Here is a 17364-nt window from a genome sequence, read left to right as displayed (position 1 = left end):
ATGTAGATAATATAGGGTAGATGGAAAAAGACACAACAATCATCAAAAAATAGTGTATATTAAATGAATAGGCCACCGTTTTTACATACAAAGATATGTCCTTACTTAACCTTAGCCAAGTTAATATATCCCCGTCTGGTCTTTGCGCTCTGTCACGCAAACGGAGCACATACGCAGCCTCTCCCACATGTCATATAGCTCCAAAAAAGCTCACGATAGAAGCTACCAAGCTCTTCCACGTGTTCCCTATCTAAATAAAGTTACGTGAAGTGTTTTCGTGCAAAGTATATTTACATAGAAATGTAGCATGTCGATTTTCTATAAGCAGATAACAAGGGGTACTATATTGTGAGGCGTAATGATACGAGGAGCACAGCGTCCGCGCAGTAACTCCTAAAGACTTCCCCCGCTCACTTCCGTCAATAGAAGCTACGTGACTAGTAGAGAGCTAGCAGAGAACAGTTGAAGAAGCGTCCAGTTTTAGCACGATAACTTGTGAACAATGCCTTTTCTGCTTGTTGTAAAAGGCTCTCTACAATGCAAAACCAATGCAAAGTATTTATCATTTTTGGTCCCGGAAATATCGTCTTTTTTCTGCGCTAGATCGGCCAATACTCAATATTGTAAAATCCCTAAATATCAGCCCGATATATCGGCTGTCGGGCTCTAGTTTTCACTAAAAAAAATTGTGTCTAAAGGTGTCATATGCACTTTAAAGATGCACTATGCAGCATTTTATGTAAAAAAAAATAATGTTGATAATACGTGTCTGACCTGCTGTATGGGTGGTTAGCTTAGCGCCTTTACTTTACTATCCCGGAGGCTGCTATGATGCGCGGCGTCACTCGGCCGCAGACACACGGTTTAACTGCGCGTCGGGAACTCGGAGGAGCATAAGGAGAGGTGGCGATATGAGCCGCAGACCCACGCACTACATGCACACTGTCGTCATATGGATTCACGCAGTCACCGCCAAGAGCAGGGAGACGCGGGGGAGTGACTTCATATAGGTGGAGTCCGCAGCTGCCGGCTACGGCTGTTTAGTCAATATTGGCAAACAAGACGGAGGCAGAAACGCACGGTTAAAAGGGGGAAACTGGGAATAGCAAGCGTAGTTTTCAATCGTCTTTGTCGAGATTAGGGCTGAAAAAATAATCATCATTTGGATTATTTTAGACATAACTGAACAGGGCTTATATAACAGGCAGCAGCGAGTTGAATTCTATGCCTTTTCTTGCCATTTTAAGGCCTAATGACTATGTTCATAATGACACACATGACAAAAACTTGAAAAAACTAAAAATCTGGTACAATTTCAGCAAAAACTGCAACTGATTGTTTGTTTTCCAGGAAACAAACTTAAATGCCAGTTTGAATGCCATAATTTTGGCACAATTCATGAAATGACCAAATGGAGTAAATCGGCTGTCACTCACAAAACACTAATGTTATGAAAAAATTAAATGGAAATGAAAGTCCAGATTGATCAATGAGTAAAATAAAATCATATTTAACTTCAGTCCAGCCAAAAACACATTTATCTTCAGAACTATGAAGAACTAGAACTTTGTTTGTGAACCTTTCAAGTCAATTAACAAGCGCAGTCATGAGATTACTAAAACCATGGGTGTGTGTATCCATGATGTGATCATGATTACGTGATCGGACTGAAAAGGTGAAAATCGTTTACAAATAAATTCCCCAATAATGTAATAAGTCAATCTGACTTTATTTTCAAAACCTAGTGGTGGGACTCGATTAAAAAAATTTAATCGAGTTAATTATGGCCTTTGTAATTAATTAATCACATTTAAGCATCATTTAATTAGGGGTTGTAATTATTTTTTAAAGGTATATTTTAGATGCTTCTTTGTATTTTCCTGCATTTGAACTCATCTGTGTGAACATTTCAAACGCTTTTTGGAGAATGATCTTTTTAAACGCTTAACTGTGTGAATAAACAACTTTGACAGTCAAATTGTTTTTGGCTTTACATGTTGTTTGTGCCTTAGCAACGTCTGTAGGTGTCAAAAGTTAATTGTGATTAATTTCGATCAATATTTTTTAATTATTATGTAATTAATTAATCGTAATTAATCGATCGGCCCTATCAAAAACACATTAAACATTGTAAACATCACCAACCACTCACTCACTCATTAGAGGGTTGCAAAATCCAGGAATTTCCAAAGCTAAAAATTGTCTTTGGGAATTTATGAGGATATATAAAATAAGTATAATATATAAACTAAAGCATAAAAATCTGATTTGATAATTATGCACTGAAATATCTATCAAAGCCGAGAGATGAAAAGTCTCAAAGAGTCATCTTTGCTGTCTGACACCAGGGTTTCATGACCACAGTGTTTTAGGTGGTGGTCGAAACAAAGAAGCTTTTATTGGTTTATTTGGTCGAGACAGTGCATGTTAATGAACATACATGGGTCTCATGGATTGTAGCCATGGGCTAGTGTCCATCCGTTGTCCCCCACGTGCACTCTCAAACACACGCTCATTCATCCTGGCCTGGGGAGGACATGCAAACTCCACACAGAAAGTCTCCGTCCAGATGGGAATCGAACCCGGGACCTTCGAGCTGTGAAGCACGAGCTCTAACCGTGAATATGGACTAGCACCATGTGTATATTCACCAAGTCTGTTCAGCATTACAGTGTTATATCGTTTTAAAAGTCTATAATTTAGGTCTGTTCTGTTTAATGCAGCTCTGTGTCAGACACAGGCTCCGCCCACTCCTGGAACAGTAATGTTCGGCATCTGTCCTGATCTATCACAATGTGACAAAACAAAGTCATCATATAAAACTTTGCAGTTTTTACAATTACCCTGAAAAATGGCCACATCAAATTGTTTTCAAAATCCCCTGTGATGATATTTTTAGTGTCCAACTTCCTCTTTCAGCTGGACGCCTCAGGAAAAGATATTCAGCGGGACTTTCCTGGTTTAACGGGGCTAGATGCAAGTTGGCCATTTTTTTTTCATACGTGCAACTGCAGCTTCTATAATAAGCTCGTGCATGACGGCACTTCGGGCCCGAAATAACACCTTTTTGAGTGACAGTGCAGGATTTTAGAGGCAGTTGTGGTGAACAGGTCTGGGCTCATTCTACACTGGACACTGCTGGTACATGTAGGGGGAGGAAAATACTTAATTTTAACATTTTAAACTCCGTATAGTCCCTTTGAGATGTCTGCAAGTACAAGCTTTATGTATCCAAAATCAAGATTGATCAAAGTGCTGGCTCTGGGCGTATAAAAGCTGGTAACTCTGGAGCTCAGGCCTCTACAAACATTAGCATTAAAACATAAATCGAAGAAATGTCCAGAAAGATTGCGGCGCGACACGTTTTCTTCCTCAGTGGAGACAATGTACAGTGGGAGTCGGCCGCCCCCTTGGAAGCAGCGTAGGACAATCTGCTGAACAATGCTGCCCGAGTGAGAGCACTTCTGTTGGGCCATGTGGAGCCGAGGGGGCCCCCGCCGAGAGACGCCGCCAAACAACACAGTCCAGACGTCACGCGCGGCTTTCGCTGGCGCCCGAACCTGACGAACAAGTGGCCTTTACGAACACCGGCTCCGGCAGAAGGGACACAATAGTGCAGTCAGAGAAGTTTCACCGATCCAACTGCTGCGGCTTTATGTTTGGGAACGTTTCAGACCAGCTTTCTGTCATTAGTTAGAAACAAATCTACTTATTACTCGAGATGCACCAATCCAGTGATCTGACTCAATCATTTGAATATCTACCAATGTCCGATACCAACCGACACCACAAGACTTTCTTAACAGTAGCTGCTGTGAGTGACACAGTGAATGTTACCGTTTACATAGAACTTTACATTACATTATTCATTCACTCCATACTGTGGTAAGCTACTATTGTAGTCACAGCTGCCCTGGGGTACACTGACGGAAGTGAGGCAACCAGTCTGCGCCATCGACCCCTCCGACCACCATCACCAACCACTCACTCGCTCATTACATTCCCCCGTCCAGGCGTCCTGGTGTTCCCAAGCGGTCTCCCATCCGAGTACCGACCAGCCCCTGCTTAGCTTCAGAGTTCTGACAAAGGCTAAGATATAAACAACTCACATCTGATCGTTACAACTACAAATATGTGAGATCAGTCATTCTCTAACAGCATTTCATAAACTAAAATACAAACACTAAAACCTTCTGGACAATATTATTGTGTTACTTTAGGTCAGGGGTGTCCAAACTTTTTTCATGTGGGGCCGCATACTGAAGCGTACACAGGGTGAAGGGCCATAGATCGGTGGTTAGTGCCGCAAAACCTTTGACTAGCAGAGGTTTAAATTGCGCCCCACACCTTTATTTCTGCTCTAAACCTTCATGCCAGCTCTGTCTCACAGTAAAAGGTTAGTTGTTAGGTTAGAATTGTGTGGAATTATTACATTTCAAATAAAAAGGACTATCTATGATGTGTCCCGATTCAGTAAAAAGGCAGAGGACCACCAAAAATTGGTTTGAGGGCCGCATTTGTCCCCCGGGCCGCACTTTGGACACCCCTGCTTTAGGTGAACCAGTCTTAGTTTCTGTTAGAGCCTTGATTAGCTGACGTTAGCATTAGCATTCTACTACTAGTCACGCTAAAACTAACTAAGGTTAAAGGTTAAAACTAACTAACGATGTATTTCTTAGGTTCTGAGCTTCAAAACGAGGAGCAGCATGTCCATATTCACAGAGGTTTAGCTGGTTAGTTTGGAACAGATACTGTATTTTTCCAAGTATCGGCTCTCATATCCGATACTAGTATAGGATCAGCCCTACTTATTACTATGACCAGTGGCGGGAGTCGCTGTAAACCTGTCCATTAAAGAGCAGGTATCACGTTTTTTGCAGGTAATAATCTCACACATCTTTATCACTATCTTACACTTCGTTGGTTAGAAAATGCAATATTGTTCTAAAACAGATCATAATACAATATTAAGCGGAAACTTCCTGGTTATTCAAGCAAACTAACTCCAAGCTCCTCCCACCGGCAACATATTGTCAGAAGACAATCTGTCCGAGCGGATCCTCAGGAGGCGCTGCTCTTCCTCTCGTTATTTCCCTGTGAGTTTGTAGTGGCGTCTTGCCAAAAAAACAAATAGCTCAGATTACAGACAGACAGTGAGTTACTGATGGACAGTCTGGGTTGCAGGTTCGAGAATATGATGATGTCACCGGACCCAGTGGGGGGCAGGAGCCAGTTTTTCCTATTAATAGCATTACACTTTCACAAGTCGTAGCTAAAAAGAAAATATATGAATTAAAAAAATTATCAATATCAGTCACTGGGTCCGTAATCTCTCTGTACAAGACCAAAAATGTCCTCAAAAACAAAATATTTTTTCCTCTATATAATAGTATAGGCCTTTAGAATGCTGTGAAGCCACCTGCAACCCAGCAATTGGAGAAATAGCGAGACCAGTAGCGTCAGGAGAATTCACTCGGAAGTCACATGTCACTCCCGCACATAGAGGTGAGGGAGGTATTTCCTGGATACGTAAGAGCTCATGGAAGAGCTTTTAAGGAGCTGCCGCCGCGCTGCTAAGCTCAGCCACTGGGGAAGACTCAAAGATTACACAAAGATGTGTGCTTTTTTATGAGAGGCCAACATTGTAATGTAGAAGCAAGCTCTATAAAGAAGCTTAATAACTCCCTTTAACACAAAGTAGGTGTCGTTTTCTCCTTCCGAACATGAGGCCTGTGCAGGACTGGCTGTGGACCTGTCGATTGTTGTCATATTTACCCATAATTCAATAGAGATTTGGGTGCATGGATCAATAAGGGGGACAATGCGGTCTGGGAATACAAAAAGAAAAGCGCCCGCCCGCCCGCCCGCCTCTCCAGACCCCCCCGGTGCAAATGTCCGTCCTCACAGCCCAGAAGCCGCTCCTCTAAGCCTCCCACTCCCACCTGCTGCTACTGCTATGTTCCTGCGCCGCTCCGCCACACTCTCCTCCGATCCTGGCTGCGGCGCGACCGTCTGTGCCGCGTCGAGCTGGCAGGCGGGCGCCGCGCGGCCCCGGAAAGCGTTATGCAAAAAAAAAAAAGGGTTTCTTCAGACGCCTCGGCTAATTAAATTACGTGTTAACAGGACATTTAGGGGAGTTTGGGAAGAGTTACCCGAGGAAAACTAGGCGGCGAGTCCAGTGAGGGAGCGGCAGCGGCGTCTGTGAAGCTAACGCGGGCTAATGCTGTGGCGGCGCAGATCAGCCTCAGCTTTCTGTCAAATGGTCATTGTTTACACGTGCAAATGAACCAAACCTCAAGGGGCTGAGGTTTCTGTTTTTGTTTTTGCCTTGTGCCTCCGCCGTTTGAGTGAAAGACGTGTTTGCCAATCAGAATGATCGAGCCTCGCTTCCTTTGGCAGAAATCAGAAATCACTGCAGAAGAATCATGTTCTGCGTCGCTAAAAACAAACTCCAGGTGCGTCTTGTGCATCTCGTGCAGCACAAACTGCAAACTTTTCGCTAGTAACAAACGAGTGTCCCGCGAGCCTTTGGGCTGGATTAGGGCATGGAATGATCCTTTCATCGTGGAGCGGATTGGGGTGGTGATTACGAAGCCATATACAGTATTTAACTGTATATAACATATATATATATACTGACACTGATATGAAGGGCCTTGGCCAATAGTCGATATATATAGGCCGATATTTTCCGTAATTTAAATTGATGTTATTTTTTTTTTATCTCTCAAAAAGCTTTTAGTTAAACATTTGTTATTATAATGAAGGTTTCATTCATAGAAATATATCTAACAGAGGTCGACCGATTGTGGGTTTTTAGATATGCACCAACAAATGTATTTTTTAATGACTGGTCTATAATCCAGTGACTGATGTTTCTTAACGTGTCAGTCTTGACCTGTGACTACAGGAGGCGCTGTATATGTTTAGAAGGTGCTTCAGAGGGAGCTTGTTTTAAAGAAAAAAATCAGTAGATTCTAAAACAACAAAGGGTACTTCTCTATCTCTTATGGTTCTGAAATTATACACACAATTACATAAAATAGGTGCACAAACCTGTGACCGAGGGAGGTGTGGGAGGACTCAATGCAAAGTATCACTTTCGGCCAAGCCGATATTGGCCGATATTGAAACTACCCAAATATCGGCCCTAGTACCTACACACATATTGGCAATGAAATTGTTGTGTTGCTGAGCTCTCACCTGACGAAACGCTCCGTCAGGTTCCTCACAAACGAGTAGATCTGCCCCCAGTCTCCGGCCACACTGCCCGACCTGAAACACAACAGGACAGACGTCAGTTCACAGGCCGCAGAGACAAAAAGAGACACTTTAAACAGCTTAGTCTCCAAGAGAGTCGGCGATTACAATATCTTTTCTTAATCATTTATTTTCATGTATTTTTCTTGACATTGACAAACAACGACAAAAGAAGAAATAAAGTTGGAGAGGTATGGGTGCCAACATAGCAGTGTGTTATGTACACACAGGTATCACACACACTCACATACATATCATATATTCATACAAACATACATGTACTCATAAACGGTCTAAATGCAGACACAGGAGTTTAAGTTTGCCATACCATTCATATATATTCAAGTTGATTTCAAATGAATCCTATAAAGACATCATAATCTTGTATAATTTGGTAATTGATTAAGTTAACTTAGTATAGTCTCCAAAGCACATATCCTCTCTCCCTAAAAGCACCTAATATTGCCAGCTTATTTGTGAATAAAGAAGGTATCTGTAATTATATTTTGTTTTCACAAATTCATTAAATGAGATTTAATATGTACAAATATTTATGACTCAGAATTTTGGGTTCCATCAGGAGCATGATCGTGTTCCTTTTCGTAAGAGTCCTCCTGACTGTTCTTCAGATAAGAGCACATTTTGTGAATGCCAAAAACCTCCCTAAGAAGGCGTTAAGAACAAATTTGTGCGTTAGAACATGCCGTGAATGAGGCCCATTGTCTTATCTTTTTGTCTTATTCTTTAGGCGCACTGTGTGTGAAATGTGCCGTATAAATAAAGTTGCCTTGCCTTTATATTAGCAGGGGTCACAAATTCAATTTCACCAAGGTCCGAATTGAAAAAACAATTGTCAAGCAAAGGTCCAGAACATACGGGGTTAATTCACGGTTATATGGGCATTTTAAAGCCTTTATTAAATCTATTGATATAATTTGAAAATAATGCAATTTATTTAATCCTGTTATTGTTTATTTTGCTCTAAAAATAAGTTTTGGCTCCTAAATAGCAGAATACATATCACCTCTATTAAACACAATGTGCACATAATATATGACAGTGACAGAGCCGGTGCTGGCCCTTCTGGGGCCCTAAGCAAAAATCCACACGGGGGCCCTACAGTTCGCATCCCATGGCTATTCCACGAGGAGCGAATCCGTTTACGGTCAAAAACGGTTCCACTGTGCAGTCGTGCAGGGCAGAAGGGGAACATAATGACCTCAATTCAGGCCCTGCCCCTCTGTGTGAGAACCACTAACCACTAAGCCACTGTGAAACTGGGATTTAGGACGACTAGTCTATTTCCTAACTTTTTAAAATGGTAAATGGGCCCATTCTCTCACCTCTGGTCCCCGACCCACAGTTTGGGAACCGCTGATTTAAAACTAACTGAAACCTGCTCCTGAGAGTTATTTCTGTCTGACCACTGAGAATCAGCCCAATTTGATTTAGACTGTGCACATTCAGAGAACCAGAGTTACTGTAAGTAACTGCGCATGAGAACCGCGTAGAGTCAACTCATCTTCCAGACAAAAAGGCCGTGGACAGTGTAACAACACCGTAGTTTGACTGAGATGAGGGGCCCTTGCTGTCGCGGGGGCCCTACACAACTTGTATAGTTTGCCTATAGGAAAAAAACGGCTCTGGACAGTGATGTGTTTCTCCTCTTTGCTCAGTTCAACACACTGAGCCCTGCTTTAGCCCTGGCTGCCGATCGGGAAAAATTCAAATACTGAGAGACTGAACATTATCTGAGTGCAGATTTGTAATCCAAAAGTTATGGTCCAAAGTTAACAGAGGGCATTTTAGCGCCGCCGTTTGAAACCCACAGGATTCTGGTGTCACGTGAAGCACAGCAGTAGAGAGTTAAGTCCACAGATCTCATGGACAAAGTGCTGACGTGAGCGATCTGGATTCTATCTCCCACAGGAAGTTCCCCATCAGACCCTCTCATCTGCACCAGGGCCGCTCCCTTTAACAGGCTACAGGCGCCTTTACGCTTCACTCAGACGGGGCTGGTTTAGTGCGGGTTCACTCCTGGCTACTTGTTTCAAATTGCTATTTTTAAATGGTAAATTACATTTTTTATAAGAGTCCGACTTCTAAGGACTTCTGGGGTCAGATACAGACAATTTAAAGAGGGGGTATTATGCTTTTTTCAATCACATGGCACCAGTCTATATCACACTACAATGATGAGCAAACCTTCTGTTGGTCTGTAAATGCAGTAAATTAGAATAACTGCCTTGTATAAAATGTCTCTCTCAAATGGCTGTAGTGAAAGTCTTGAAATAGGCCTCTGTCTCTTTAAGAACCTCTGACCCTTTCAGACACGCCCCCTCCACACGCTGTCTGTGGCATCAATGGGGAGGGGGTTCTGCTGAGGAGCAGTGGTCGGTTACTCGGCTGGTGACGAAAGCTCGGAGGCGTCTCCAGGAGGTGGGGGCGTTCCTAGGAGGACTCAGGCAAACCTATCCCTAAAATGGCCGCCATCAGAGTTTTTACAGATTACTCCAAAATACGTGAATGTGCCGAGGCAACACTTCAGGCATGTTTTTAATGAGGGAATGACATAATAACATGATGTAAAGCTTGAGAAAGTCGATTTTGCATGATACCCCCACTTTAATGAACGGTTTGGAAAGACCGACAGCCGACATAAAGGCGGATATTTTAGTGATTTCGGGAGCACTTTTTGACACAAATGTTCAGGGGGGATTTCGGAGGCTCTGAGCTCAAACCCTCCTCTTTCCAGCGCCAAAAACGGCAAGTCTCTATCCCTTTTCAAGTTGCAGCACTAGTCTTGCCTTTATCAAATGGGGGCCTGGCTTGAAAAGTTTAGGAACCCCTGGACTCGACAGTTATCAATCGTTGGCATAGTGTTCGGGCGCCTTCGGTCCTGGGTTAAACCAAGATTAGTCCTGGTTTTTCGTAGGTTTTAGCTTGGATTCTCTTGCCTTTGACCCATATTTTTTATTAACTGTCACGGTGTAAAGAAGACAAAGGTTTCCCTCAGAGCAGTAGAGCGGCGGGGAGGGCTGGGCAGCAGTAACCGGGTCAGTTTAGCTCATAGCCGTGGCATGTTTCCAGAAGCAGCTCCCAGCAGTCAGAGCGGAGAAATATGCTCCACTGCAATACTGGATAAGAGCAGCGCCATGTGAGGACGGCAATTGGAAGAACAATAATTCATCAAAATGTGATCGAACAAGAGCTCACACTGACAAAATCAGGCTAAAAATGACGCGAGCATTGGCTTGAATTAGAAAAATCAGGACATTTTTTCTAGTTCCCACACAAGACACACAAGTTCCCACTCTGCAAGACAGATTTCCGGTTAATGTTGAAGCAGAAATGACGACACTTTTGTGCAGAGGCGAGTTCTAATGTTCTCATGAAGACAAAGAGGAAGAGGCCGAGATGTGATGCAAGACTTCCCTGCTCAGTTTAGTTTAGTACAATAATAATAATAACACAGTGGATCATGGAAGGTTCAAATGTTGGAATAGATAATAGACTGCACAGTCATGAAACAAGTACAATATCGTAGAATATTGGGCTAAATCCTGGATGAGGAGAAGATCGGACTCTTTAAAAAGGCTTGTGTGGGAATCAGCAGGTGTTCGAATAACTGCATTGCCCAGATGTTTAAAGGGGGGGTATTATGCAAAATGGACTTTTTCAAGCTTTACATCATGTTATTAAGTCATTCCCTCATTAAAAACATGCCTGAAGTGTTGCCTTAGCACATTCACGTATTTTCGAGTAATCTGTAGAAACTCTGATGGCGGCCATTTTAGGGATAAAACGCCTGATTCCTTCAGGAAACGCCCTCGACCTCCAGGATACGCCTCCGACCTTTCGTCACCAGCCGAGTAACCAACCACTGCTCCTCAGCAGAACCCCCTCCCCGCAGTGTGTAGCCCTAAGATGTAAACAGAGTCATCATGGAGGATTAGCTTCATGTGTTGTGAACCGGAGTTACAGCAGTTCTGAAACTTTTACAAAGACACACATCAGTGTTTCTGTTACCGAAACACCCAGGATTAAAACCGGTGACAAGAACACTTATTTCAGTGTCTGGTTCTGCGCTGGGCCTTGATGATGCACAGAGCCTCCGGAGAAAGCTAATGCTAAGCTAAACCTCGAGTCATCACGTGAAAACGAGAAATATGCACACATAAAGTCAATAAAACCACCACACACATAAAGAACCGTTTAACAATGATCACACACGGAGCCTGGCTTGTTGATTTGGAAGTTTATTGCTCACATTTCATCTACAATGGGTCATAGCCGAGTGGCTTTCTCCCGGAGCTAACAAGCTAGCCGCGACAAGCTAACGGGAAAATTCACTGAATACAAGCAGCATATTATGCTTTGAAAACGTCACTAAACAGGCAACTGCTTGAAGCAGCCTTTATGATGATCACACACGGAGCCTGGCTTGTTGATTGTGTAGTTTATTGCTCACATTTCATCTACAGTGAGTCGTAGCCGAGTGGTTTTCTCCCGGAGCTAACAAGCTAGCCGCGATAAGCTAACGGGAAAATTCACTGAATACAAGCAGCATATTATGCATTGAAAACGTCACTAAACAGGCAACTGCTTGAAGCACCCTTTATGATGATCACACACGGAGCCTGGCTTGTTGATTGTGTAGTTTATTGCTCACATTTCATCTACAGTGAGTCGTAGCCGAGTGGTTTTCTCCCGGAGCTAACAAGCTAGCCGCGATAAGCTAACGGGAAAATTCACTGAATACAAGCAGCATATTATGCATTGAAAACGTCACTAAAACAGGCAACTGCTTGAAGCAGCCTTTATGACGATCACACACGGAGCCTGGCTTGTTGATTTCGTAGTTTATTGCTCACATTTCATCTACAGTGAGTCGTAGCCGAGTGGTTTCTCCCGGAGCTAAGGCACTATTAGCCGCGACAAGCTAACAACCTTCACCTTCACAACATTCATTGAAAACAGGCAGCATATTATGCACAAATAACGTCAATAAAGCAGCAACTACTCGAAGCAGCCTTTACGATGATCACACAATGAGCCTGGCTTTACACATTTGTGGTTTATTGCAGACTTTTCATCAACAATGAGCTGTAGTCGATTATAACAAGCTAACGGGTAACCTCGAAAAACCATTGTCCACCTGCACAGATAATGTCCGTCTTTGAATCGTATGGGCTCCTGCAGATCCTGGTGTCGTCCATGGGGGTATAGTTAGAGATCCATAGGGCATGGCAGATGCAAAGAGAAGCCTCCAAACAGCAGTTATTTTTCAGGCAAGAGCCCCTTCCAAGCGTCCGGTGTGGAAGGTTCGTCTCCAAATAATATCCTGTGTGGCCATTGTTCACAAAGTGATAAACAGTAGCTCCTTTCCAACAATAAAAATTAAAATGCACCGATCGTAGTTTCAATACTGTTGAGACCAGACAAGCGGAGTGTTGTTGTGATGCCACAGACAGCGTGTGGAGGGGGCGTGTCGGAAAGGGTCAGAGGTTCTTAAAGAGACAGAGGCCTATTTCAAGTCATTTGCTACCGCCATTTTGAAAGAGCAATTTTATACAAGGCAGTTATTCTAATTTACTGCATTGACAGACCAACAGAAGGTTTGGTCATCATTGTAGTGTGCTATAGACTGGTGCTATGTGGCTGAAAAAAGCATAATACCCCCTCTTTAATGCTTTTACACACAGCTGCACTGCTTTGTACCTCACAAAATCAAACAGCTCAAGACACGGAGGAGAGAGAACTGTGGGTTACATGCAGTATTCAAGCACTCAAGTATTCTCTCACAGTACTTTTTTACTCTTACTTGAGTAAATATTTTGGCTACTCTGCCCAGCCCTAAATATATTACAAAATATTGACTCTTCATAAATGGTGATAAAACAGGAGCAAACCAGGACCAGAGGTGGGGAGTACTTAGTTACATTTACTCCAGTACATATACTTTTTTAAAGTAATTGTACTTTTGCAAGTAGTTTTACATGCATACTTTCTTGCTCTACTTGAGTAATATTTTAAAATTAAGTTTCTTTCGTAAAAAAAAAGCAAAAAAAAAGGAACGTGCCACTGCAAGTAAGTGGCAAATCATCAATTTGACATGTAAAAAAAATATGCATTTTGTGTTTTGTTTACTTCAAGGGGCTATACGGAGTTTAAAAATGTTGAAACTAAGTATTTTCCTCCCCCTACATCAGGGCTGTCCAAAGTGCGGCCCGGGAGCCAAATGCAGCCCTCAGTGGTGCTTTTTATTTCAAGTTGAATAATTCTACACAATTCTAACCTAACAACTAACATTTTATTGTGAGACAGAGCTGGCATTAAGGTTCTAAGCATAAATAAAGGTGTGGGGCACAATTTAAAACTCTGCTAAATACGCCTAATCGAAACGTTTGCGTCACTGACCACCTATCTGTGGCCCCTCCCGTATAAGCTTCAATATGCGGCCCCACATGAAAAAGGTTTGGACACCCCTGCCCTACATGTTCCAGCCATGTCCTAATGTGTAGAATGAGCTCAGACCTGTTCACCACAACTGCCTCTAAAATCCTGCACTGTCACTCAGAAAGATGCCATCATGCACAAGTTTAACATAGAGACTGCAGTAAGACCTGAGGTGGCAGTAGTGAGTATAAATTACCAACTTGCATCTAGTCTCTTTAAAGGTGCAACTTTTTTATGGGGATAAAAAAGTATTTTTGTGTATTGGTCAGCATGATGCCTTTACTTTCCATCACGGTGGTCTCTACAACACTCCAGGATCAATTGTTTTGTAGGTTTTCTGGTGAAAGGGTCCGTTAGCTGTGAAAACCCTACAAACGATTGATCCTTGAGCGTCCAGGAGACCACTGTGATGGAAAGTAAAGACGCCATGCTGACCACTCATACAGCCGCTCGGTCAAATACACACAAATATCAACTTTTTTTCCCGGTGGCGCAGATAGATACAGACGGCATCTCGTCATAGAAGGGGGCGTGGCTTCGCCGAGGGGGAACATAGAATCTTTTGGGAAACACATTTTTTTTACTCTTTTTAGCCATTTTCTGGTGGAATATGAACTTATTTATCACACATAAATAAAGTCAAGTGTAAATCGGGCCCATATGGATATTTTCTCACAGCAGGTTGTTCAGTAGAAGTGAAAAAACGGCAGTTGTTGCTCGCGCTAGCTAACCGTTAGCATTAGCCCAATGCTAACATGTAGCATCGTGTTAGCATTCTCCGTTATTTATGTATTTATGGGCTGTTGAACCACTTTGCTTCACTCCATGTCTTTGTATCTTTATTTAGTAGAAAACTATATTCATAATGCAGCGTTTGTTAAAGTAGTTTTTGAATAATTAGAGAAAGTTCACTTTTTTTTTGTATTGTTTTCCCCCTTAACTGTTTTCAAACATGACCATATATGGGCAATTCCAGAGATGCCGTCTGTATCTATGGTAGAGCAGATTGTCTCATGATTGGACGGTCAGGGGTTCGAATCCAGCCTCCTGAAGACACACTGTCGCTGTGTCCTTGGGCAAGACACTTCACCCACCTTGCCTCCAGCGTCTGCGTACATTGGTGTATGAATGAGAGCGTGAATGGGTGAGTGGATCCTCGCTGTAAAGCGCTTTGAGTGCCTAATATAGGTGGGAAAGCGCTACATAGGTTGAGACCATTTACCATTTTACAATTTCTGCATAAAAAAAGTTGGAAAATGCACCTTTAATTCTTCATAATAATTCCTTTACAGTATATATGTTTTTCATGGTATTTCTTGGAAAAAAATTACACTGTTCACATATTTTTTTTTTTTTTTCTCAAGATTTATGTCACTACTGAAACATGAACCGTTTTTTTTCACTCAGTCACTCCGAATACTCAAGTTCTCCAAGTACTTTTTATACTGTTTGGTCATTACTTTTTTACTGAGTCAAATTATTTCAAAGTATCGTTAGTCTTACGATATTATATTTTGGCTACACTACCCACCTCTGGATTTCACAAATTATAATTTAATAGGACTAAACCAGGACCGATCGAGATTAGACTGGAATACTCCACAACAAACCATATTAACTTTTTATAAATCGCTGTAAATAAAGAACAAACAAGGGATTAATAAAACAAGCCTAAACCCCCCCCCCCCCCCGTCCCTCCAGGTCCATGACTCACTTGTCCAGGACGAAGTACAGGTCGTAGGCTCCGTGACAGGACGCCTCTTCAGCGGAGACACTCGAGGCCACGAGTCCGAGCAGGAGCGCACCCAGAGCGGCCACGATCCAGCGTCTGACCCGGGGGCTGGTCCCACTCTCCGCGGGCGAACTTCGGCTCCACTCCGCGCTCATTCTTTTTCTCCCTTCAAGTCCACGACAGCACTTCACTTAAAAACAGCGACAGATCCAAGTTAGCAAGAGGCTATTTGTTTTGTTTTTTTGTTTTTCACGTGTTTGGGAGAAGTTATCGCTGCGCATATCCCGTTATAATGAGGCGAGTTCTGCTAAATTGGGAAATATAAAGTGGTTATTGAAGAAATAGCGGAAAAAACCCGATCCACGTAACCGCCCGTTTTATGTTTTAATCATCTTGAGTCATCCACATCCTCAATAAAGGCAACAGATGTGTCACAATCACATCTGCAGCGGAGGTTTGCAAACTTTGTACGCTTCAGGACGAAAAGTTACGAGGGGCGTTCAAGGAGCCTCGGAGTTAAAACACGCAGAGTTTGTGAATGGGCTGGATTGCGAAAAAAAATATTATAAAATACGTATTTCGGCATGTAAGTAGGTGAATAACCTAAATACATAGTGGCTACGTTTGAATTTCGATGGTTGATGCGTTTACTGTCAGTTCAGTCACTCGTTACGTGTGCAGTGTTCAATATTACCAATGTCTTTGAACGAGTTCTGACAAAAGCAGGAAGGATATGAAAACAAAAGGCGAGATTTTGCATTTCTGGCTTCGGATTGACTTAAAAACGATTTTAATTAGAGCTAAATATCATACATGAGAATTGTGTTAGCAACAATATACATAAAACGAATCATAAAAAATGCAACTGAACATATGTCTCACTCTTAGCAACCTTCACAACGGGGAATTCAGTGTCATTTAGAAATTAAATAAAACCATTTGCTCAAACTTGTTTACTTGCTTATGGAGCCTATAGATACAGACGGCATCTCTGGAATCGCCCATATATGGTCATGTTTGAAAACAGTTAAGGGGGAAACAATTTGGAGAAATATCTAAACTTTCTCTAATTATTCAAAAACTACTTTAACAAATGCTGAATTATGAATAACGTTTTCTACTAAATAAAGATACAAAGACATGGGGAGGAGCAAAGTGGTTCAGCAGTCCATAAATATAAATAATGCTAATATGATGCTACATGTTAGCATCGGACTAATGCTAACGGTTAGCTAGCGCTTGCTACAACTGCCGTTTTTTTCACTTCTACTGAACAATCTGCTGTGAGAAAATATCCATATGGGCCTGATTTACACTTGACTTTATTTATGTGATAAAGTTCATATTCCACCCGAAAATGGCTAAAAAGAGTGAAAAATTGTGTTTCTCTAAAGATTGTATTTTCCCCCTCGGTGAAGCCACGCCCCCTTCTATGACGAGATGCCGTCTGTATCTATGTAGCATGTGTGACATTCAAGTAAATCTTTGCTACACTGTCATTTGAGCTTGTTTGTCGGTGTCAACAAAGCTAGAGATGATTAAATCAGGACCAAAAGAAAGCTAAAATACTGTCACAGACCTTATGCAAAATTTTAAGACATGGTACAATTTTTATTTCAGGCTCTGTTCACCAAAAAAAATTGAAATTTCAGTTTGATGAAATACTTTCAGTGGGAGGAAAAAGTATGTGAACCCTTTGGAATTTCTCACATTTCTGCCTATTGCTCATAAAATGTGGTCTGACCTTTATTAGAATCACAAGAATGAATAAACAGTGTGTTTGAACGAATACCACCCAAACATTTACATGTTGGTCAATACTTTTATTGACCATAACATTCTAACATTCACAGGACAGGGAGGAAAAAAGTAAGTGAACCCTTGGATTTAATAGCTGGTTGACCCTCCTTTGG

The 17364-nt window shown here is 42.1% G+C and overlaps 1 protein-coding gene across 1 annotated transcript in view; it reads right to left on the bottom strand.

Moving 5' to 3' along the window:
* antxr2a (ANTXR cell adhesion molecule 2a) overlaps positions 1-15843 on the bottom strand; it is a 179091-nt gene extending 163248 nt beyond the window's left edge. The window contains exons 1-2 of the mRNA XM_079568130.1: positions 15434-15843; positions 7204-7275 (exon numbers count right to left, since the gene is read on the bottom strand). Coding sequence (XP_079424256.1) covers positions 7204-7275; positions 15434-15606 — 245 coding nt within the window. The 5' untranslated portion in view covers positions 15607-15843. The remainder of the gene's footprint in view (positions 1-7203; positions 7276-15433) is intronic.
* Between the last annotated feature and the right edge of the window lie 1521 nt (positions 15844-17364).

The sequence above is a fragment of the Gobius niger genome (genome assembly GCF_951799975.1).
Source record: "Gobius niger genome assembly, chromosome: 1".
In the NCBI taxonomy this organism is placed as follows: domain Eukaryota; kingdom Metazoa; phylum Chordata; class Actinopteri; order Gobiiformes; family Gobiidae; genus Gobius; species Gobius niger.
This window is presented reverse-complemented; position numbering and strand designations above follow the sequence as displayed.